Source organism: Xyrauchen texanus, chromosome 35, assembly GCF_025860055.1.
Source record: "Xyrauchen texanus isolate HMW12.3.18 chromosome 35, RBS_HiC_50CHRs, whole genome shotgun sequence".
Classification (NCBI taxonomy): Eukaryota; Metazoa; Chordata; class Actinopteri; order Cypriniformes; family Catostomidae; genus Xyrauchen; species Xyrauchen texanus.
Window position 1 is genome coordinate 34,723,835 of NC_068310.1, and position 17,188 is coordinate 34,741,022.

The 17,188-nt window shown below is 39.5% G+C and overlaps 1 protein-coding gene across 1 annotated transcript in view; it reads right to left on the bottom strand.

Annotated features, from left to right (window-relative positions):
- The window catches only part of LOC127629052 (AP-3 complex subunit beta-1-like), an 80,244-nt gene that overhangs the window by 35,047 nt on the left and 28,009 nt on the right, over positions 1-17,188 (bottom strand). Inside the window, exons 11-19 of the mRNA XM_052106079.1 lie at positions 17,068-17,139; positions 16,861-16,923; positions 16,487-16,619; positions 15,749-15,858; positions 15,288-15,464; positions 14,977-15,163; positions 7,227-7,357; positions 6,917-7,082; positions 2,961-3,117 (exon numbers count right to left, since the gene is read on the bottom strand). Of these exons, the coding sequence (XP_051962039.1) occupies positions 2,961-3,117; positions 6,917-7,082; positions 7,227-7,357; positions 14,977-15,163; positions 15,288-15,464; positions 15,749-15,858; positions 16,487-16,619; positions 16,861-16,923; positions 17,068-17,139 (1,196 nt within the window). The remainder of the gene's footprint in view (positions 1-2,960; positions 3,118-6,916; positions 7,083-7,226; positions 7,358-14,976; positions 15,164-15,287; positions 15,465-15,748; positions 15,859-16,486; positions 16,620-16,860; positions 16,924-17,067; positions 17,140-17,188) is intronic.

Sequence of the window (17,188 nt, forward strand, 5' to 3'; positions counted from 1 at the left end):
AAATAAACACTTCTAAAACACTTAAGATTATAACATCCAGAATTATATACTGTATATACACACATTACTTTTGAAAATAGAAAAGATTAAAATAGAAGAACAGAGCCTGCAAGAGATGTCATGACCCCCACAAAGCCCCCACTGAACATCGTGTCAGTCTGAGATGACATAAAGAGACAGCCGAAATAAATAGAAGAACTGTGGTGAATTCTCCAAGAAGCTTGGAACATCCAATCCGCCAACAACCAAGAAAAACTGTGTCCAGGTGCATCTAGGAGAATTGGTGCTGTTTTAAATGCAAAGGTGGTCACACCAAACATTGATTTAGCTTTTTTATGTTTATTGGACTTTGTGTGACATTAATTGATAAATGAAAAGTATTTATGGCATTATTTTTGAAGACATCCTCACTATGCAACATTTTTCACAAGTGCCTAAAACATTTGCACAGTACTGGTTTAAAAATTGGTTTAAGGCAATCGGTTTCCCCAAATGATTTGAGTTAACTTCATCGGGTTTTACTGTGATTCTCTCTCTCTCTCTCTCTCACTCTCACACACACACACACACACACACACACACACACACACACACACACACACACACACACACACACACTATATATGTTGACATATTCCTGCTGGAAAAAAACAAAACAAAACAAACCAAATGCTAAAACCAGCCAAAGCTGGCTGGCTGGTCTTTGCTGGTTTAAGTTGTTCTCCCAGTCGAACTAGCTAAAAAGTGCCTAAAACCCCTCTAAACCAGCTTGACCAGGTTTTAGTAACTAATTAAGACCAGCCAACCAGCTCTTACAGCATAAGATAACTGTTGAGAGAAAAAAAAGCCATTACAGAAGTGTCAATGTTAAACATCAAAAGGGACATTGTTTACAAAATCTGATAGAGAGAGAGAGAGAGAGTAAGAGAGAGAGAGAGCTGGCTGAATTAGCAGAGGGAATCTGATTAATTGTGAGATGATTAAATGGATTAATTTGGCCTTTGGATTTCATTTGCTGAGAACAAGGAGTGACACACACACACACACACACACACACCACTGAAGTATGCACAGCTCAAATGCAGCATTAAAGCAGGTTGTACGTGTGTGTTAATGAGAGCATTTCACAGTGGTTGAGAATGTGGGTGAGAGCCTTAAATTATGTACAATGACGGAGAGAACAGCAAACAAAAGAGGCAAAGTGTGAATCGTACATGTGTGAGTGTCATTCGGGTAAGCTGTTTAATTACAGTCACTAATGAAGGCAGAGGAATGTAACACCACAACAACCAGTACAGCTGATGTGTGTGTGTGTGTGTGTGTGTGCTTAAAGAGAAACGATGATAAACGTAATGATAATGGCACAGGTTTGTACTGGTCATTCCGTTTGCCTCTGTGTTTAGCCATTATTGTGTGTGTGTTCCATTGTCAACATATCTGCATTTGTGTATTATCAGTGTTCATATGCAAAAATTTCACTTGAATTTCTAGTAAACTGCTGCCAATCTGTGTGCATATGTCAGTGTGTGTGTGTGTGTGTGTGTGTAGATGAACAGATGGAGGGTGAGATTATTGATGCCACATTTTATTAGTCACGTTTTATGCAGCGGCATACACACTCGCACAAACACACCCTATACACATTATTTCATTCTATACACTTCCTGCACATATACAAAAGCCAGATCTATATTGTGTGCATCCACTTGTACACACACTTAAATAAACACACACACTTAGCTAAAATTGCTACAGCCTAACTCAAGCACCATCTGCCTTTATATTTGTACATATAAAAAAAAAAATCCATATTTTATGTTACTATGATGAAGTGCTGTACGATTTATTTGTTTATCGTCACTGTTATAATCACATTTTAGCTTTTTAAAAATGTTAAAATTCTACATTCTATCAATGAACATATATTATAATAATCTGAGCTGTTACTGTTTAAAATACTTACAATACACAAGCATTTATTTTGAGTTTACATTTATTATTATAACAAGCACTGAAATGGTCTCTTTAAGAATAGTGTTAGTTCAGTTCATCTCACTGTAGTGTTTTGTTTTTGGCTTAAACATGTCTTTAAAGCTGAAGTATGTAACTTTTTCGGGGCTAAAAACTTTCTATCACAGTTTAAAATGCTCTATGAAAATTCCTCTGTTTGTTTTGAGTAACCTATCTAAAGAGAAACAATAACATTGACCCAATCAATGGCGTGAGTTGGGGGCGGGACTATCTGTTTGTTTAATCAATGGAAGACGGGGCATTTTTAGAAAGCTGTTTTGAAAACAATGTTCATTTTTGCAATTTTGTTTGGTGGAGCTAGACACAAAGAAATTACATTCTTGAGCTTTTGAAGGAACATTTAAACATAAAAATTTGTACCAACGATGTTTATTTAGTGTTTATTTAGAGATAATGAATGGGATCGGCCAATAGGAGACAGAGCAATTATCCTGTGATTGGCTATTTTTTTTAAAGGGTCATGAAACACTACAACACATTTTTTGAGATGTTAACAGGGATATATGTCTTGCACACAAGGCAAGAGAATGTCAACATTGGTTATTTTTAATTTCAAGATGAAAAGGGTTAATTTAGAACTTTTGGGGGCTATTTTCATTTAACTTTGAGTCAATGTCACAGGAAATGACGTACAGGGTTTAGCTTTTCATTGAATTTCAACACCTCTACATCACAGGTGTTCTCCATTTTATTCATGAGAAGGCGTGGCCTTTACCCTTTTATAAGCCAGCGCAGCATAATAGTCACTGTGTTGTTGCCATGCACATGACCAGCGCTTCAAACTCTGAAGCACCTCAGTTGAGAGAGATGATAGTACCATGAAGCAACTACCCTCCTACTTTGGGTGCATCTTTTAAAATGTGGTGAGAGCTCAACTGTGTTGAAACAGGGGCTGTTGTGACCCTTTAATGATGGAGTGCGACTGGTACCTGTCTTTACTTGTTGGTTTCTGCTGTTGTAGTTTTTTGTTTTTTAATGTTTTCTTTTTCTTGTCGGAGTCTGATTCGCTGGAGCTCTTCTCTGATTGGCTGGAACTCTTGTTTGAATCTTCGCTGTTCGCCTCACTCTCAGATTCACTTCCCGATTCTGTATACACACACACAACAAAAAATTACAATTCTGTCATCTTGTCGTTCCAAACGTCTTGGTTACATATGTAACCTCGGTTACCTGAGGTGAAGGGAACGAGACATTGCGTCACATAAGCTAACGCTAATTGGGAGTGTCCTTCTACATGACCTAGTAGAAACCTTTCAACATTAATGCCAGGATTGGCTATGGTGTTTAAGCCCCGCCCTTTTAGACGAGAAGCTGTCTGGTATAAAACCAGGTGAACGAACACCATTCCTCATAATTTTCTGACTGAGGGTTAAAGAGCACATCGCTTGCACCTCAAAAAACATTACATTTGTAACTAGACGTTCCCTTATGATTCAGTACACTTGACATTGTGTCACTTAAGCTGACGCTAATGGGAAACAGAGTCCCATAACGGCAGTGACTGACATGAGTATACCGCAAGTGAATGACCCTCATGGTGAGCCAGGAGGGGAACACCCAGAATATACAGTATCCACAATGGTCATATAGTATGAATTAACCCATTCACAAACCCAGTCAGGAAGGAAGTTTATTTGTAATGAATGTGCCTGTGACTTTTGGGAAATACAACAGTTTGAATACAGGCAGTTGTGTAAAATGACAGGGAGCTGTACTTAAAAAGAGGGGCATAAGTATATGTTTGGCCAATGAAATAGCAAGCACTCTAGACAGAGAGGACTTGGTTGTAAAACCTTGTGAATGTGCTTTGAGAAGACCATCCTGCGGTCTTGTAAGGACACACCGTTCATCCATGCCCATGAAGAGGCTCCACCTCTAGTTGAGTGTACTTTAACACCAATTGGACAATTCACGCACTGTGACTTGGAAGCCAGGGCGATCGATTCAACAATCCAGTGAGAAAGTCTTTGCTTGGAGATGGACATTCCTTTCGTGCGTCCTCCATTGAGCCATTGGCAGGTGCGCTCAACGTATGTGGGTAGCGCTCGAAAAGGGCATATCAAATGCATGGACTGTTCCTCATCCAAATTAAATGGTGAAGGGAAAAAGGCTTGAAGGTGAATCACATGTACTCTGAAGGGTGTGGTTAGAACCTAAGGCATAAAGCCTTTCCTAGGTTTGACAGTTGATTTTGAAAGACCCCGACCAAAATCTAGAAATTAACTGTCAAATTACAGTGCTTGCACCGACCCGGTGAGGCCAAAGCCAGCAGTAATGTGGTCTTAAGAGAAAGCACATGCAATTCAACATAGTCCAGAGGCTCAAAGGCAAGCACTTTTAGGACCAAAGTTAGGTCCCAAGACGTGACTGTAGCCGGGCAAGGGGAATTTAGCCGTCCCACAAGTAATTTTATGATAAAATATTTTTTACCTATAGAGGTGCCGGCTTCAGGTGTGTGATATGCAGATACTATATGTCGCCACCTAAACTTTGAGCATTGACGGAGTGAGCACTGTGTCCAATTGCTCTTAAAGAAATAAAGAATTTCAGGTATGGGGCTGTTTACTGGGTTTTTGCCATGTGAAAAGCACCAATTATTTAACACATTCCATATCAGTGCGTAAAGGCATCTCATGGATTGTACTCTAGCCTGTAAAATGGTGTTCATAACCGACTGTGCCAATTCAGTCTCATCCGGGGCCACATGTGTAGGCTTCACAGCTCTGGCTAGGGCTGCCAAATCGTACTTTGCATTTGAGAGAGAAGGTCTCTCCTCAGTGGTATTTCCCATGAAGGTCTGTCCAGTATTTCTACCATCTCCAGAAACCAGGACTGATTGGGCCATTTCGGCACAATTAATAGAACTGTTTCCATGTCCACTCTGACTTTGCTGATGACAGAATGAAGGAGGTGCACCGGGGGAAACGCATACTTGCATTTCTCTGGCCATACGTGGGTCAGCACATACACCACTACAGTTGTGTTGTCTGAACGAATCAGAATGTGGTGATTCACGATGTTGGAATGAAAAGCTCTCAAAGCTAGAAAGACAGCCAGTAGCACTAGTCAGTTGACATGCCAAGCCCGTTCCACGCCTGTCCAGGTGTCAAAAGTTGGGCGTCCACCACACACACCGCGCCCCAACCTGTGTTGGATGCATCTGTGGTCAACACTTTCCTTCTGAAAATTTTACCCAGCATAACACCCTGTTGGTAGAAGGACGACGCTGTCCATGGTGCTAGAGCAGCCAGACAGCGGCAAGTCACCGCGATGCGCATGTGCCCGAGGCTCCAGGCACAATATGAAACATCGCTTGGACCAGTACTGGAGAGGTCTCATGTGTAACAGATGAGAAATATTATTTCTGCACTGCTGATCTCCTGGGATTTTCACGCACAACAGTCTCTACAATTCACTCTGAATGGTGTCAAAAACAAAAAACCTCCAGTGAGTGGCAGCTCTGTGGATGGAGATATCTTGTTGATGAGAGAGGTCAATGGAGAATGGCCAGACTGGTTAGAACTGACAAAGTCTACGGTAACTCAGATAACCGCTCTGTACAATTGTTGTGAGAAGAATAGCATCTGTTCACCAGCGAAGCGTCATGAGGTGATGCGGAGTAAATGTTCGCCGGAACACTGCAGGGGAGCAGAGAGTCTTCTTGTTGCCTTGAAGATCCTGCCGGCTGACTCGTGTACGTTGACAGCGAAGTAGTAGGCTTCTAGATTAATCGCTGTCTTGAAGGAATAAAATTCTGAGAAATGGTGTTTTCGCACCAGCTTTTATACCGGATAGCTTCGTGCCTAAAAGGGCGGGGCTTAAACACCATAGCAAATCCTGCCATTATTGTAAACTCAGCAAAAAAAGAAATGTCCTTTATTCAGGACACTGTATTTTAAAGATAATTTTGTACAAATCCAAATAACTTTACAGACCTTTATTGTAAAGGGTTTAAACAATATTTTCCATGCTTGTTCAATGAGCCATAAACAATTAATGAACATGCACCTGTGGAACGGTCGTTAAGATTCTAACAGCTTACAGACGGAAGGAAATTAAGATCACAGTTATAAAAACTTAGGACACTAAAGAGACCTTTCTACTGACTCTGAAAAACACCAAAAGAAAGATGGGGTCCTTGTTCATCTGCATGAACGTGCCTTAGGCATGCTGCATGGAGGCATGAGGACTGCAGATGTGGCCAGGGCAATATATTGCAATGTTCGTACTGTGAGACACCTAAGACAGCACTACAGGGAGACAGGAAGGACAGCTGTTCATCCTCTCAGTGGCAGACCACGTGTAACAACACCTGCACAGGATCGGTACATCCGAATATCACACCTGCGGGACAGGTACAGGATGGCAACAACAACTGAACGGTTTACACCAGGAATGCACAATCCCTCCATCAGTCCTCAGAATGTCCGCAATAGGCTGAGAGAGGCTGCACTGAGGGCTTGTAGGCCTATTGAATAATGTGTCCCCACACACCTGTCTGTGAAACTTGTTCCGTTTATGTCTTAATTGTTGAATCTTTTTATGTTCATACAAATATTTAAACATGTTAAATTTGCATTTTAGAAAGGTTTCAACTAGGTCGTGTAGAAGGACATTTCCCATTAGCATCAGTTTAAGAGACTCAATGTCAAGTGTACTGAATCATAAGGGAACCCTTATGACTTTCTTCAGTGGAACACAAAAATGGATGTTAGGCAGCCTCAGTCACCATTCACGTTCATTGTATGGAAAAAGATGCAACAAAAGTGAATGGTCACTGAGGCTAACAGTCCCCCCCCCTCTTTTTGTGTTCCACGGAAGAAAGTCATGCTGGTTTGGGACAACATGAGGGTGGGAAAATTAAAACTCATTATCAATACTTTACCTTCACTGCTGCTGCTGCTGTCTTCACTACTGCTACCCTCCTCCTCCTCCTCCTCCTCCTCCTCCTCCTCGTCGTCGTCGTCGTCCTCCTCTTCAGAGTAGAATTTCTCTTCTGATTTGGCAGATTTGGCTTTACCAAGCGCTGGTCCACCAGTCTCCTTCACCTGCTGCAACATCCAGGAAATAAAATCATCACTACACTGAGACTGATCCCTACTCTGAGACCATTTTATTGCTTATAGATAGAAGTGTTATGAGGATTATCTGGGATAAAAACAGGGGAAAGACAAGAAAAGAAAAGGGTGGCCTACCGGTTCTACTACCTCCACATTTCTCACTGATTGGTCAGGAGCAACAGCCGGCCAATCAGAGAGCTCCAGGTACCCAGTGGCGTGTGTATTGAGTGTAAGAGACAGCGTGCCAAGCTGAAAACGATCCCGATCTGAGAGAGAAACAAAGAGAGGCGCCAAGAGAAATATAATATGGTTTTAATCATTTTAAATATCAGTCAGACAGTCTCTTCCTGTCCAAGTGGGAGGTTCTTGGCTTAAAAAGCTGCAATGTTGACCAGACTTTAAGCCTTTAGTCAAAAATCTGGCTCTGTGAGTTTATCTGTCCAACTATGGATAATACTGTACTTGGCGGTAATTGGCATTAAACTGGCAAAACTTCCATGGCATTCAAGTGTACCCTTCTCCAATTACACTGGGTACTTCTCATAACAACTTATATGAACGTATAATCACTCTAACTCAGAGATATATAAACATAATAAGAAAATAACTCCACACACGGCGGCTCTTAACTACCAATATTAGAAATGACAGCAGCAGTTAAATGTCTTGAAAATGTTATAGGGTAAATTTATGCTGCATTAATGAAATAAAGACTAGTAGTTGCATGTTTGTGTGCTTGTATTAGCATAGAAATGTACAGTGGGTACGGAAAGTATTCAGACCCCCTTAAATTTTTCACTCTTTGTTATATTGCAGCCATTTGCTAAAATCATTTAAGTTCATTTTTTTCCTCATTATTGTACACACAGCACCCCATATTGACAGAAAAACACAGAATTGTTGACATTTTTGCACATTTATTAAAAAAGAAAAACTGAAATATCACATGGTCCTAAGTATTCAGACCCTTTGTTCAGTATTTAGTAGAAGCACCCTTTTGATCGAATACAGCCATGAGTCTTTTTGGGAAAGATGCAACAAGTTTTTCACATCTGGATTTGGGTATCCTCTGCCATTCCTCCTTGCAGATCCTCTCCAGTTCTGTCAGGTTGGATGGTACACGTTGGTGGACAGCCATTTTCAGGTCTCTCCAGAGATGCTCAATTGGGTTTAAGTCAGGGCTCTGGCTGGGCCATTCAAGAACAGTCACAGAGTTGTTGTGAAGCCACGCCTTCGTTATTTTAGCGGTGTGCTTAGGGTCATTGTCTTGTTGGAAGGTGAACCTTCGGCCCAGTCTGAGGTCCAGAGCACTCTGGAGAAGGTTTTCATCCAGGATATCCCTGTACTTGGCCGCATTCATCTTTCCTTCGATTGCAACCAGTCGTCCTGTCCCTGCAGCTGAAAAACACCCCCACAGCATGATGCTGCCACCACCATGCTTCACTGTTGAGACTGTATTGGACAGGTGATGAGCAGTGCCTGGTTTTCTCCACACATACCGCTTAGAATTAAGGCCAAAAAGTTCTATCTTGGTCTCATCAGACCAGAGAATCATATTTATCACCATCTTGGAGTCCTTCAGGTGTTTTTTAGCAAACTCCATGCGGGCTTTCATGTGTCTTGCACTGAGGAGAGGCTTCCGTCGGGCCACTCTGCCATAAAGCCCCGACTGGTGGATGGCTGCAGTGATGGTTGACTTACTACAACTTTCTCCCATCTCCTGACTGCATCTCTGGAGCTCAGCCACAGTGATCTTTGGGTTCTTCTTTACCTCTCTCACCAAGGCTCTTCTCCCCCGATAGCTCAGTTTGGCCGGTCGGCCAGCTCCAGGAAGGGTTCTGGTCGTCCCAAACGTCTTCCATTTAAGGATTATGGAGGCCACTGTGCTCTTATGAACCTTAAGGGCAGCAGAACTTTTTTTGTAACCTTGGCCAGATCTGTGCCTTGCCACAGTTCTGTCTCTGAGCTCTTCAGGCAGTTCCTTTGACCTCATGATTCTCATTTGCTCTGACATGCACTGTGAGCTGTAAGGTCTTATATAGACAGGTGTGTGGCTTTCCTAATCAAGTCCAATCAGTATAATCAAACACAGCTGGACTCAATTGAAGGTGTAGAACCATCTCAAAGATGATCAGAAGAAATGGACTGCACCTGTGTTAAATATATGAGTGTCACAGCAAAGGGTCTGAATACTTAGGACCATGTGATATTTCAGTTTTTCTTTTTTAATAAATGTGCAAAAATTTCAACAATTCTGTGTTTTTCTGTCAATATGGGGTGCTGTGTGTACAATAATGAGGAAAAAAATGAACTTAAATGATTTTAGCAAATGGCTGCAATATAACAAAGAGTGAAAAATTTAAGGGGGTCTGAATACTTTCCGTACCCACTGTATATTAAAGTAACCATGGAGACAATTGTAAAATTATTAGATCAGAACATAAGCAGTCCAACTCAAAATGACTTCAAATTCATTTTTAATTTGTTTTTATTCGAATAATATTTTCAAATTTATTTAAAATTTCAGTTAAATTTGGGTTCGATTCAGCAATGAATTGTTTCAATTGGGTTTTTATTGCAGGGGATAAAAATAAATAAAAAATAAATCAATATATATATTGATTTATTTTTTATTTTTTTCAGTTTAAGTAATTGTTAATAAAATGTTCACAATTACAGGGTGCCCAAAAAAAAAAAAAAAAAAAAAAAAAGGGACCACTATGTTTGATTATCTTAAAAAGGCATAAAGGCGTTTGCACGATTGTTGTCGTACTTGCACATTGTGAGCAAGAACTTAGATTCATTGCACACCAACTGAAATATTTCAGGTCTTTTATTGTTTTAATACTGATGATTTTGGCATACAGCTCATGAAAACCCAAAATTCCAAAAAATCTCAAAAAATTAGCATATTTCATCCGACCAATAAAAGAAGTGTTTTTAATACAAAAAAAGTCAACCTTCAAATAATTATGTTCAGTTATGCACTCAATACTTGGTCGGGAATCCCTTTGCAGAAATGACTACTTCAATGCGGCATGGCATGGAGGCAATCAGCCTGTGGCACTGCTGAGGTGTTATGGAGGCCCAGGATGCTTCGATAGCGGCCTTAAGCTCATCCAGAGTGTTGGGTCTTGCGTCTCTCAACTTTCTCTTCACAATATCCCACAGATTCTCTATGGGGTTCAGGTCAGGAGAGTTGGCAGGCCAAATGAGCACAGTAATACCATGGTCAGTAAACCATTTACCAGTGGTTTTGGCACTGTGAGCAGGTGCCAGGTCGTGCTGAAAATTAAATCTTCATCTCCATAAAGCTTTTCAGCAGATGGAAGCATGAAGTGCTCCAAAATCTCCTGATAGCTAGCTGCATTGACCCTGCCCTTGATAAAACACAGTGGACCAACACCAGCAGCTGACATGGCACCTCAGACCATCACTGACTGTGGGTACTTGACACTGGACTTCAGGCATTTTGGCATTTCCTTCTCCCCAGTCTTCCTCCAGACTCTGGCACCTTGATTTCGAATGACATGCAAAATTTGCTTTCATCCGAAAAAAGTACTTTGGACCACTGAGCAACAGTCCAGTGCTGCTTCTCTGTAGCCCAGGTCAGGTGCTTCTGCCGCTGTTTCTGGTGCCTGTGCACAGTGGCTCTGGATGTTTCTACTCCAGACTCAGTCCACTGCTTCCGCAGGTCCCCAAGGTCTGGAATCGGTCCTTCTCCACAATCTTCCTCAGGGTCCGGTCACCTCTTCTCGTTGTGCAGCGTTTTTTGCCACACTTTTTCCTTCCCACAGACTTCCCACTGAGGTGCCTTGATACAGCACTCTGGGAACAGCCTATTTGTTCAGAAATGTCTTTCTGTGTCTTACCCTCTTGCTTGAGGGTGTCAATGATGGCCTTCTGGACAGCAGTCAGGTCGGCAGTCTTACCCATGATTGCGGTTTTGAGTAATGAAACAGGCTGGGAGTTTTTAAAAGCCTCAGGAATCTTTTGCAGGTGTTTAGAGTTAATTAGTTGATTCAGATGATTAGGTTAATAGCTCGTTTAGAGACCCTTTTCATGATATGCTAATTTTGGGTTTTCATGAGCTGTATGCCAAAATCATCAGTATTAAAACAATAAAAGACCTGAAATATTTCAGTTGGTGTGCAATGAATCTAAAATATATGAAAGTTAAATTTGTATCATTACATTATGGAAAATAATGAACTTTATCACAATATGCTAATTTTTTGAGAAGGACCTGTATAGCAAGTTGTTGCTCATGATGACATCACAGTGACGTCATTTTATTGTTTACAAAAAGTCGTAGATGTATGACAAAAATCATAAAAACTCCTTTAAGCATTTTTAAGATATGAGCAAATAAAACAGTTTTTTTTGAGCCACCATGTATTTTAATAAAATAAGAAAAATCTCAGAACTTATGTTAACCTGCTCAAACAAAACGAGCAATTGTTGCATGCTTGTGTGCTTATATCAGCATTAAAATTGATGTTCATTTATAAAAACTCATGGGGACAATTCTGAAATGATTGCATTAGAATACAAGCAGTCCCATAGAAAGTTACTACAGTTTTACTGTTTCAAATTAATTTATTCTAATTTCTATTTTCAAATATACTTTAAATTTCAGTTTACATTTGGTTCAATTCAGCAATGGATTGATTCATTTGGGGTTTGAGTAAATTTTTTATGTTTTTATATTTTCAGTTTTAATTAATGTTAACATTTATTTTCATATAATATTAGCAAAATCTGAGTCATGTTGAAGTGCTTAAACAAAACCAGCTATACTTTGAAAGTGCCAGTGTTTACAATTCATTCAATGTAATCAACCTACATATGGCTTACTAATAGTGGCCCCTGCATACAAAAAGAAAAAAAAAAAAGAAGAAAAAGTTAATCTCCAAAATTATGTTTTGTTAAACAAAACGAGCAATGTTATGCAAGAGCCACAGTGTTTAATTTTCCAGCTGAATAAACACTTTTAACGCTGAACATTTTTATTTAATTATTTACATAAAAATCTCAAAAGTTTTGTTGGACCGCTAAAACAAAAGGAGCAATGTTTTGAGAGTGCCACAGTGTTTAAAATTGTCTATAGAAAAAAAAACATACCATTGGCTTACTTTTATTTACCTCTGCATTTAACATTGGAAAAACTGTATTTTATTTTATTTTTACAAAAAGTTTTAGTTTTAGTATCCAATAATTACCCGACTTTGATCACAGAGCAAGAGACAGGACAGAGTAATAGATAGTGAGACAGACTGAAAAAGCCCATTGTATTATCAGTTGATTATCATCATGGTACAGACTATTGAAGAGTTCTTTAAATGAAAACCAAATAAAGTGAGTGTCGGTTCACCTTCATCACAGAGATCAGATTATGTCTCACATGTGACCAAAAAAAACTCAAAAAGACGTGTCGCTTTGAGTTTCATCACGGAGATTCATAATCAGCCTTTACAAACTTTATTACCTTCTATTAAGAGTGGGACACGCTTTACCAAGCACTGAAAACGATACTCGCACAACAAAAATTACCCCCGATGACAGCCGGCATCAATCATATGGTGCACATCCTCTGCGCTTCACCAAAATCCATCCATTCATCCATCCATGCATCTACAGGAGCAAATGAGTAACACCCTTTTCCTGCTTGTGAGCATAATTACTGCGTTTAATTGCAGGTGAAGTACGTGTACCTAAAGGAGGAGTAGAACACGAACGAATGGGTGTGTGCGGTCGGACGGGGCTGCCGGATTTGACTCGCATCAGATTGCAGATATGAAATTACCTTCAATCCAACAATTCAATTCTGTACAGAAAGGCGTAGCCTCTAGATTCACGCTGCTAATCTGTTGAAAAACTTCAGGGTGGGGAAATAAGTATGGCTTTTTGCAGTTCTATGCACTCGGTTGCAGTGTTTCTCCATGCTGTATTGAAATGTATAGGTTAATTTCGCTGTCATGGCTTGCAGGGCAGAATTCCCATGACGGTGTTGGGTTTTTCAGTTTATAGTGCGAGTTCTGATGCCCTGCTGGAATGGAATGATGTGATGAAATAGAGGAACGAGGGAGAAGAGTGAAATAAATCGATGTCAGGAGAACTTCTAAAAGGTGTGGCTGTGTAAATTGGAATAAGCGCAATTCCATACCAATTCTATGGGATTTTCTTTTAACTGCCACCACTGTTTTATCATAAACCAAAGCTTTACGCTTACGTGAGCGATATGACCTAGAGGTTAAAGGTTTGGGAGGGTAGCAGAAAGGTGGTAAGCTCGAACCTTGCCTAAGTTTTGCAGTAAAAAATTAAATATAAGCAGTGTTCTCTCTTGACTCTGCACGTGCGTGCATGGCTTCACACTTCTGATGTTTCTCCGGAGCAGACGGAAAAAACATCTGTGCAGATGTTGAACTCAAGTGTGTGGGAAAACTTAAAGATTTTCCTGAATAAGAGCTAAATGTATCAACTGGAGTCCATTTGAATGTTCATTTTTTCCAAATAACCTCATACACACATAACCGCATTTACCATGTGGCTGCACGCCCGAACGGTTAAATGTGCTTCATAGAAATGACCGTCCCGCGAGTGATGAACATTAACAGTCGCTTAAGTCTTACGTGAACGCAAACAGGTGCAACAAATAAGGCATGCATCAAAATAACTGATCTGTGCATAAGACTTTGCAGAGTAAACGCACTAATGCAACCTAATACGTCAATCAGCTGAAGTCTATTATGTTGTTATTGTTAATCAAACAATAATATTAAAAAGAAAGCCACTGACTGCTCTTTGTTTATATGTTATTATTAGCCTCCTATGTTCTTAGTTTACTTAATACTTAGGCTACTTCTTTATTATTATGAATATTTAATTGAATATTTAAAAATGTCATTATTTTAGTTTAATATGTTTACATTGATTTTCATTTTTAAACAAATTCAGTTTTATATATGCTATATATGCTAATATTCATATATATATATATATATATATACACACACACACATACTGTATTATTCACTCACCTGCCACTTTATTAGGTATATCTGTACATCTAATTATTCATGTGATTATCTAATCAGCCAATTGTGTGGCAGCAGTGTAATGTATAAAATCATCAGATATGGGTCAGGAGCTTCAGTTAATGTTCACATCAACCATCAGAACGGGGAACATTTTGATCTCCGTGATTTAGACCATGGCATGATTGTTGGTGCCAGACAGGCTAGTTTGAGTATTTCTGTAACTGATGATCTCCTGGGATTTTCAAGTGCAACAGTCTCTAGAGTGTATAGAGAATGGTGCGAAAACAAAAAAACAACCAATGAGCGGCAGTTTTGTGGATGAAAACACCTTGTTGATGGCAGAGGAGAGGCCAGACTGGTCTGTAAATATATGATTCAATTATCTCAAAACAAAAAGCAATATCAACAGTAGCTGATAAAAATATTTTAAAACTGGGAATAACCAGTTATATAATTAACTAATTAAAATAACTTATATATATATATATATATATATATATATATATATACACACACACACACACACACACACACACATACATACATACATACATACATATATACAATAGAACAATTTCCAAAAATGTCCATGATTTTCAGGCCTGAAAATCACAATAATTTGAAGTTTGTACCTTTGAGAACCACAGATAACCTCTAATTAATCCAGGTGGACCATTCCTAAAATAAGTCACTTCAAAAAGTGTCCAGTAAATAACTGTTACTTTCTAATCCAATCTGAACCTCAATACTTCAAAAGGACTTTTTGATCAGTGTTAATATAAATATCAGAAGGTCTCTAATGATATCTGATTGAGTATGTGTGATCAGTATGGATGTGTTTTTACCTTTGAAAGCAGACTGCAGGACAGGAGCCGGTTTGGTGGCCATCAGGATACGTCTAGCGTATTTACTCAGAGCTCCACTCTTCTCATTTGGAACGATGAGTTGGCGTATGAACCGCGTTCGGTCTCGGATGTCATAGTTCTGATCGTACTTGGCCAAGTTCAGAATATACTGAGTCAGCAATTTAGTCTGTGTTAGAGTGGATGAGAATGATAAAAATGAGTAATGTAAAATGATACAGAAAGAACGTACTGTGTAGCGCAACCATATGAACAAGACAAATTAAACGTACTAAACTTAATGTCCATTTTACCTGTTTGGAATTGGTCAGGTAGAGTTTGGCTGCTAGGTTGACGGTCTGGAGTTTGACAATGTCCTCCTCGCTGGTAAATGTTTTGGCCATCTTTCGCAGAACATCAGGGGCGATTTTAGGTACGTGTTCACAGTACTCACCCATCAGCCACAGGATGCTGGCTCTTGCCATTGGGACCTGCAAAGGAAATGCATCACGAATACACGGAACACAAACCATATATTAAGTATTATAACTATTATATACTGTACTTTACATCATGCCTACAACACCAAGTATCCAATTTTACTGAACACGCACCACAGAGTCATACCATATATATTAACATACACAAATGTGTAAAGTTTGTACGAGTGAGAACCATTTTTCTATACATTTAAGTACAGCAAACAAGTATACACACAATAACACCATAACATTATTGCAATGCACTACTGTGCAGTTCTGTACACGTCTCTCACAGTGATGTTGTCGAAGAGTTTGGCCATGTGTTTTATGATGTCACCGTGCTGTGATGGTTGCGTCTGCAGGAGTTTCTTGATCACCACGACGCTCTCTGCTACAACCGTCTCTATGGAGACAGAAAACATACAAAGTAATAATAGTAGTAATAATAACTGTAGCAAAAATAACATTATGATGGAATTCACACTTCATTTCAAATTGAAAAGGTTCACCTGCCTTATGGATCTTTACAAAACTTAATCCTATGTTTTAAATTACAAATAATGTTTTCGAGGTGTTTTACAGATCATCCAAACTGTGACATGCGTTTGCCAGAAAGAATATCCACGTTTGCATCCGTGATGCTGATAATGGCTCTGTCTGGAAAATAACATGTCATTTTTGTTTGTTTGTTCACTCGAAAGATGTGATGAACGATGTGATGTGGGGCCATCTTCAGGCAATCAGATGCACTGCTACTAATAACTCAACAAAACTAATGTTTGCGTACAGCTTTAGATCACTCAATGCTGAAAGTTCTGGGTAACACTTTACATCCTTTATACAGTAGGTTCTCAGTACACTGTGTGAATGTGCAGCTTACATTAAATAAATATGGAATGCATATTTCGACAAAGGCATTTAAAAGTGCCGAAAAGCAAACTGAGGTTAAATGAGGTGAGTAAATGATGACTGATGGTCATATTTTAGGGAAAACTATCCCTTTAAAATAATGGTTAAATGCAGAGTGTTACCGTCTCTGTTGGACAGCAGGAGTACGAGTCCATTGAGGCAGGTGTCTGTAACCTCTGTGATATTTGCGGCACATCTGCCAATGGCCTGGATGGTGGCTGCGGCAAAAGCCTTGTCCTGACTTTTTACATATGTCTGAAACCAACACACAGTTCCTTACCACTGCTACCATTTGGCTGTGTTTCAAAACCTAGCCGTCTATCAAGATGGCATTTTGGGCAACATAGGTAATGTAGACAGTGTCTCTATGATGCCCAAAAATGCTGTGTAAGGTTTTGAAGCACAGCTCTTCTTTTGTTAAAAGTAAAGCTTCATTTTCCAAGAACAAAACAGAAGAGCGAGGCAAAGAAAATATCCTGAATGTGTGAAACTTTACCTGGAATTCTCTCAGTATGATGGAGATGTTTGCTTCATTAGCCAAGTTAGTCAAAATCTCCAACTGCCGAATTTAAACAGACAAGGTAAATATCAACTAAACACCAAAACATCAATAAACAGGCTGGTACGAAACAGTTTTATGGTTACTGTACGTTGTCACTGCTGAACAAACGCACATATATGTAAATGAAGATATATTATTTACCTTGAGTGTTTTGATGTGAGTGGCGTCTGTCGACCTCACATAGAAACTCTTCATGAAAGGTTCAAACATTCCCTAAATAAACAAACAAAACACATTTTACCTCAGATTTTACCTCAATGTT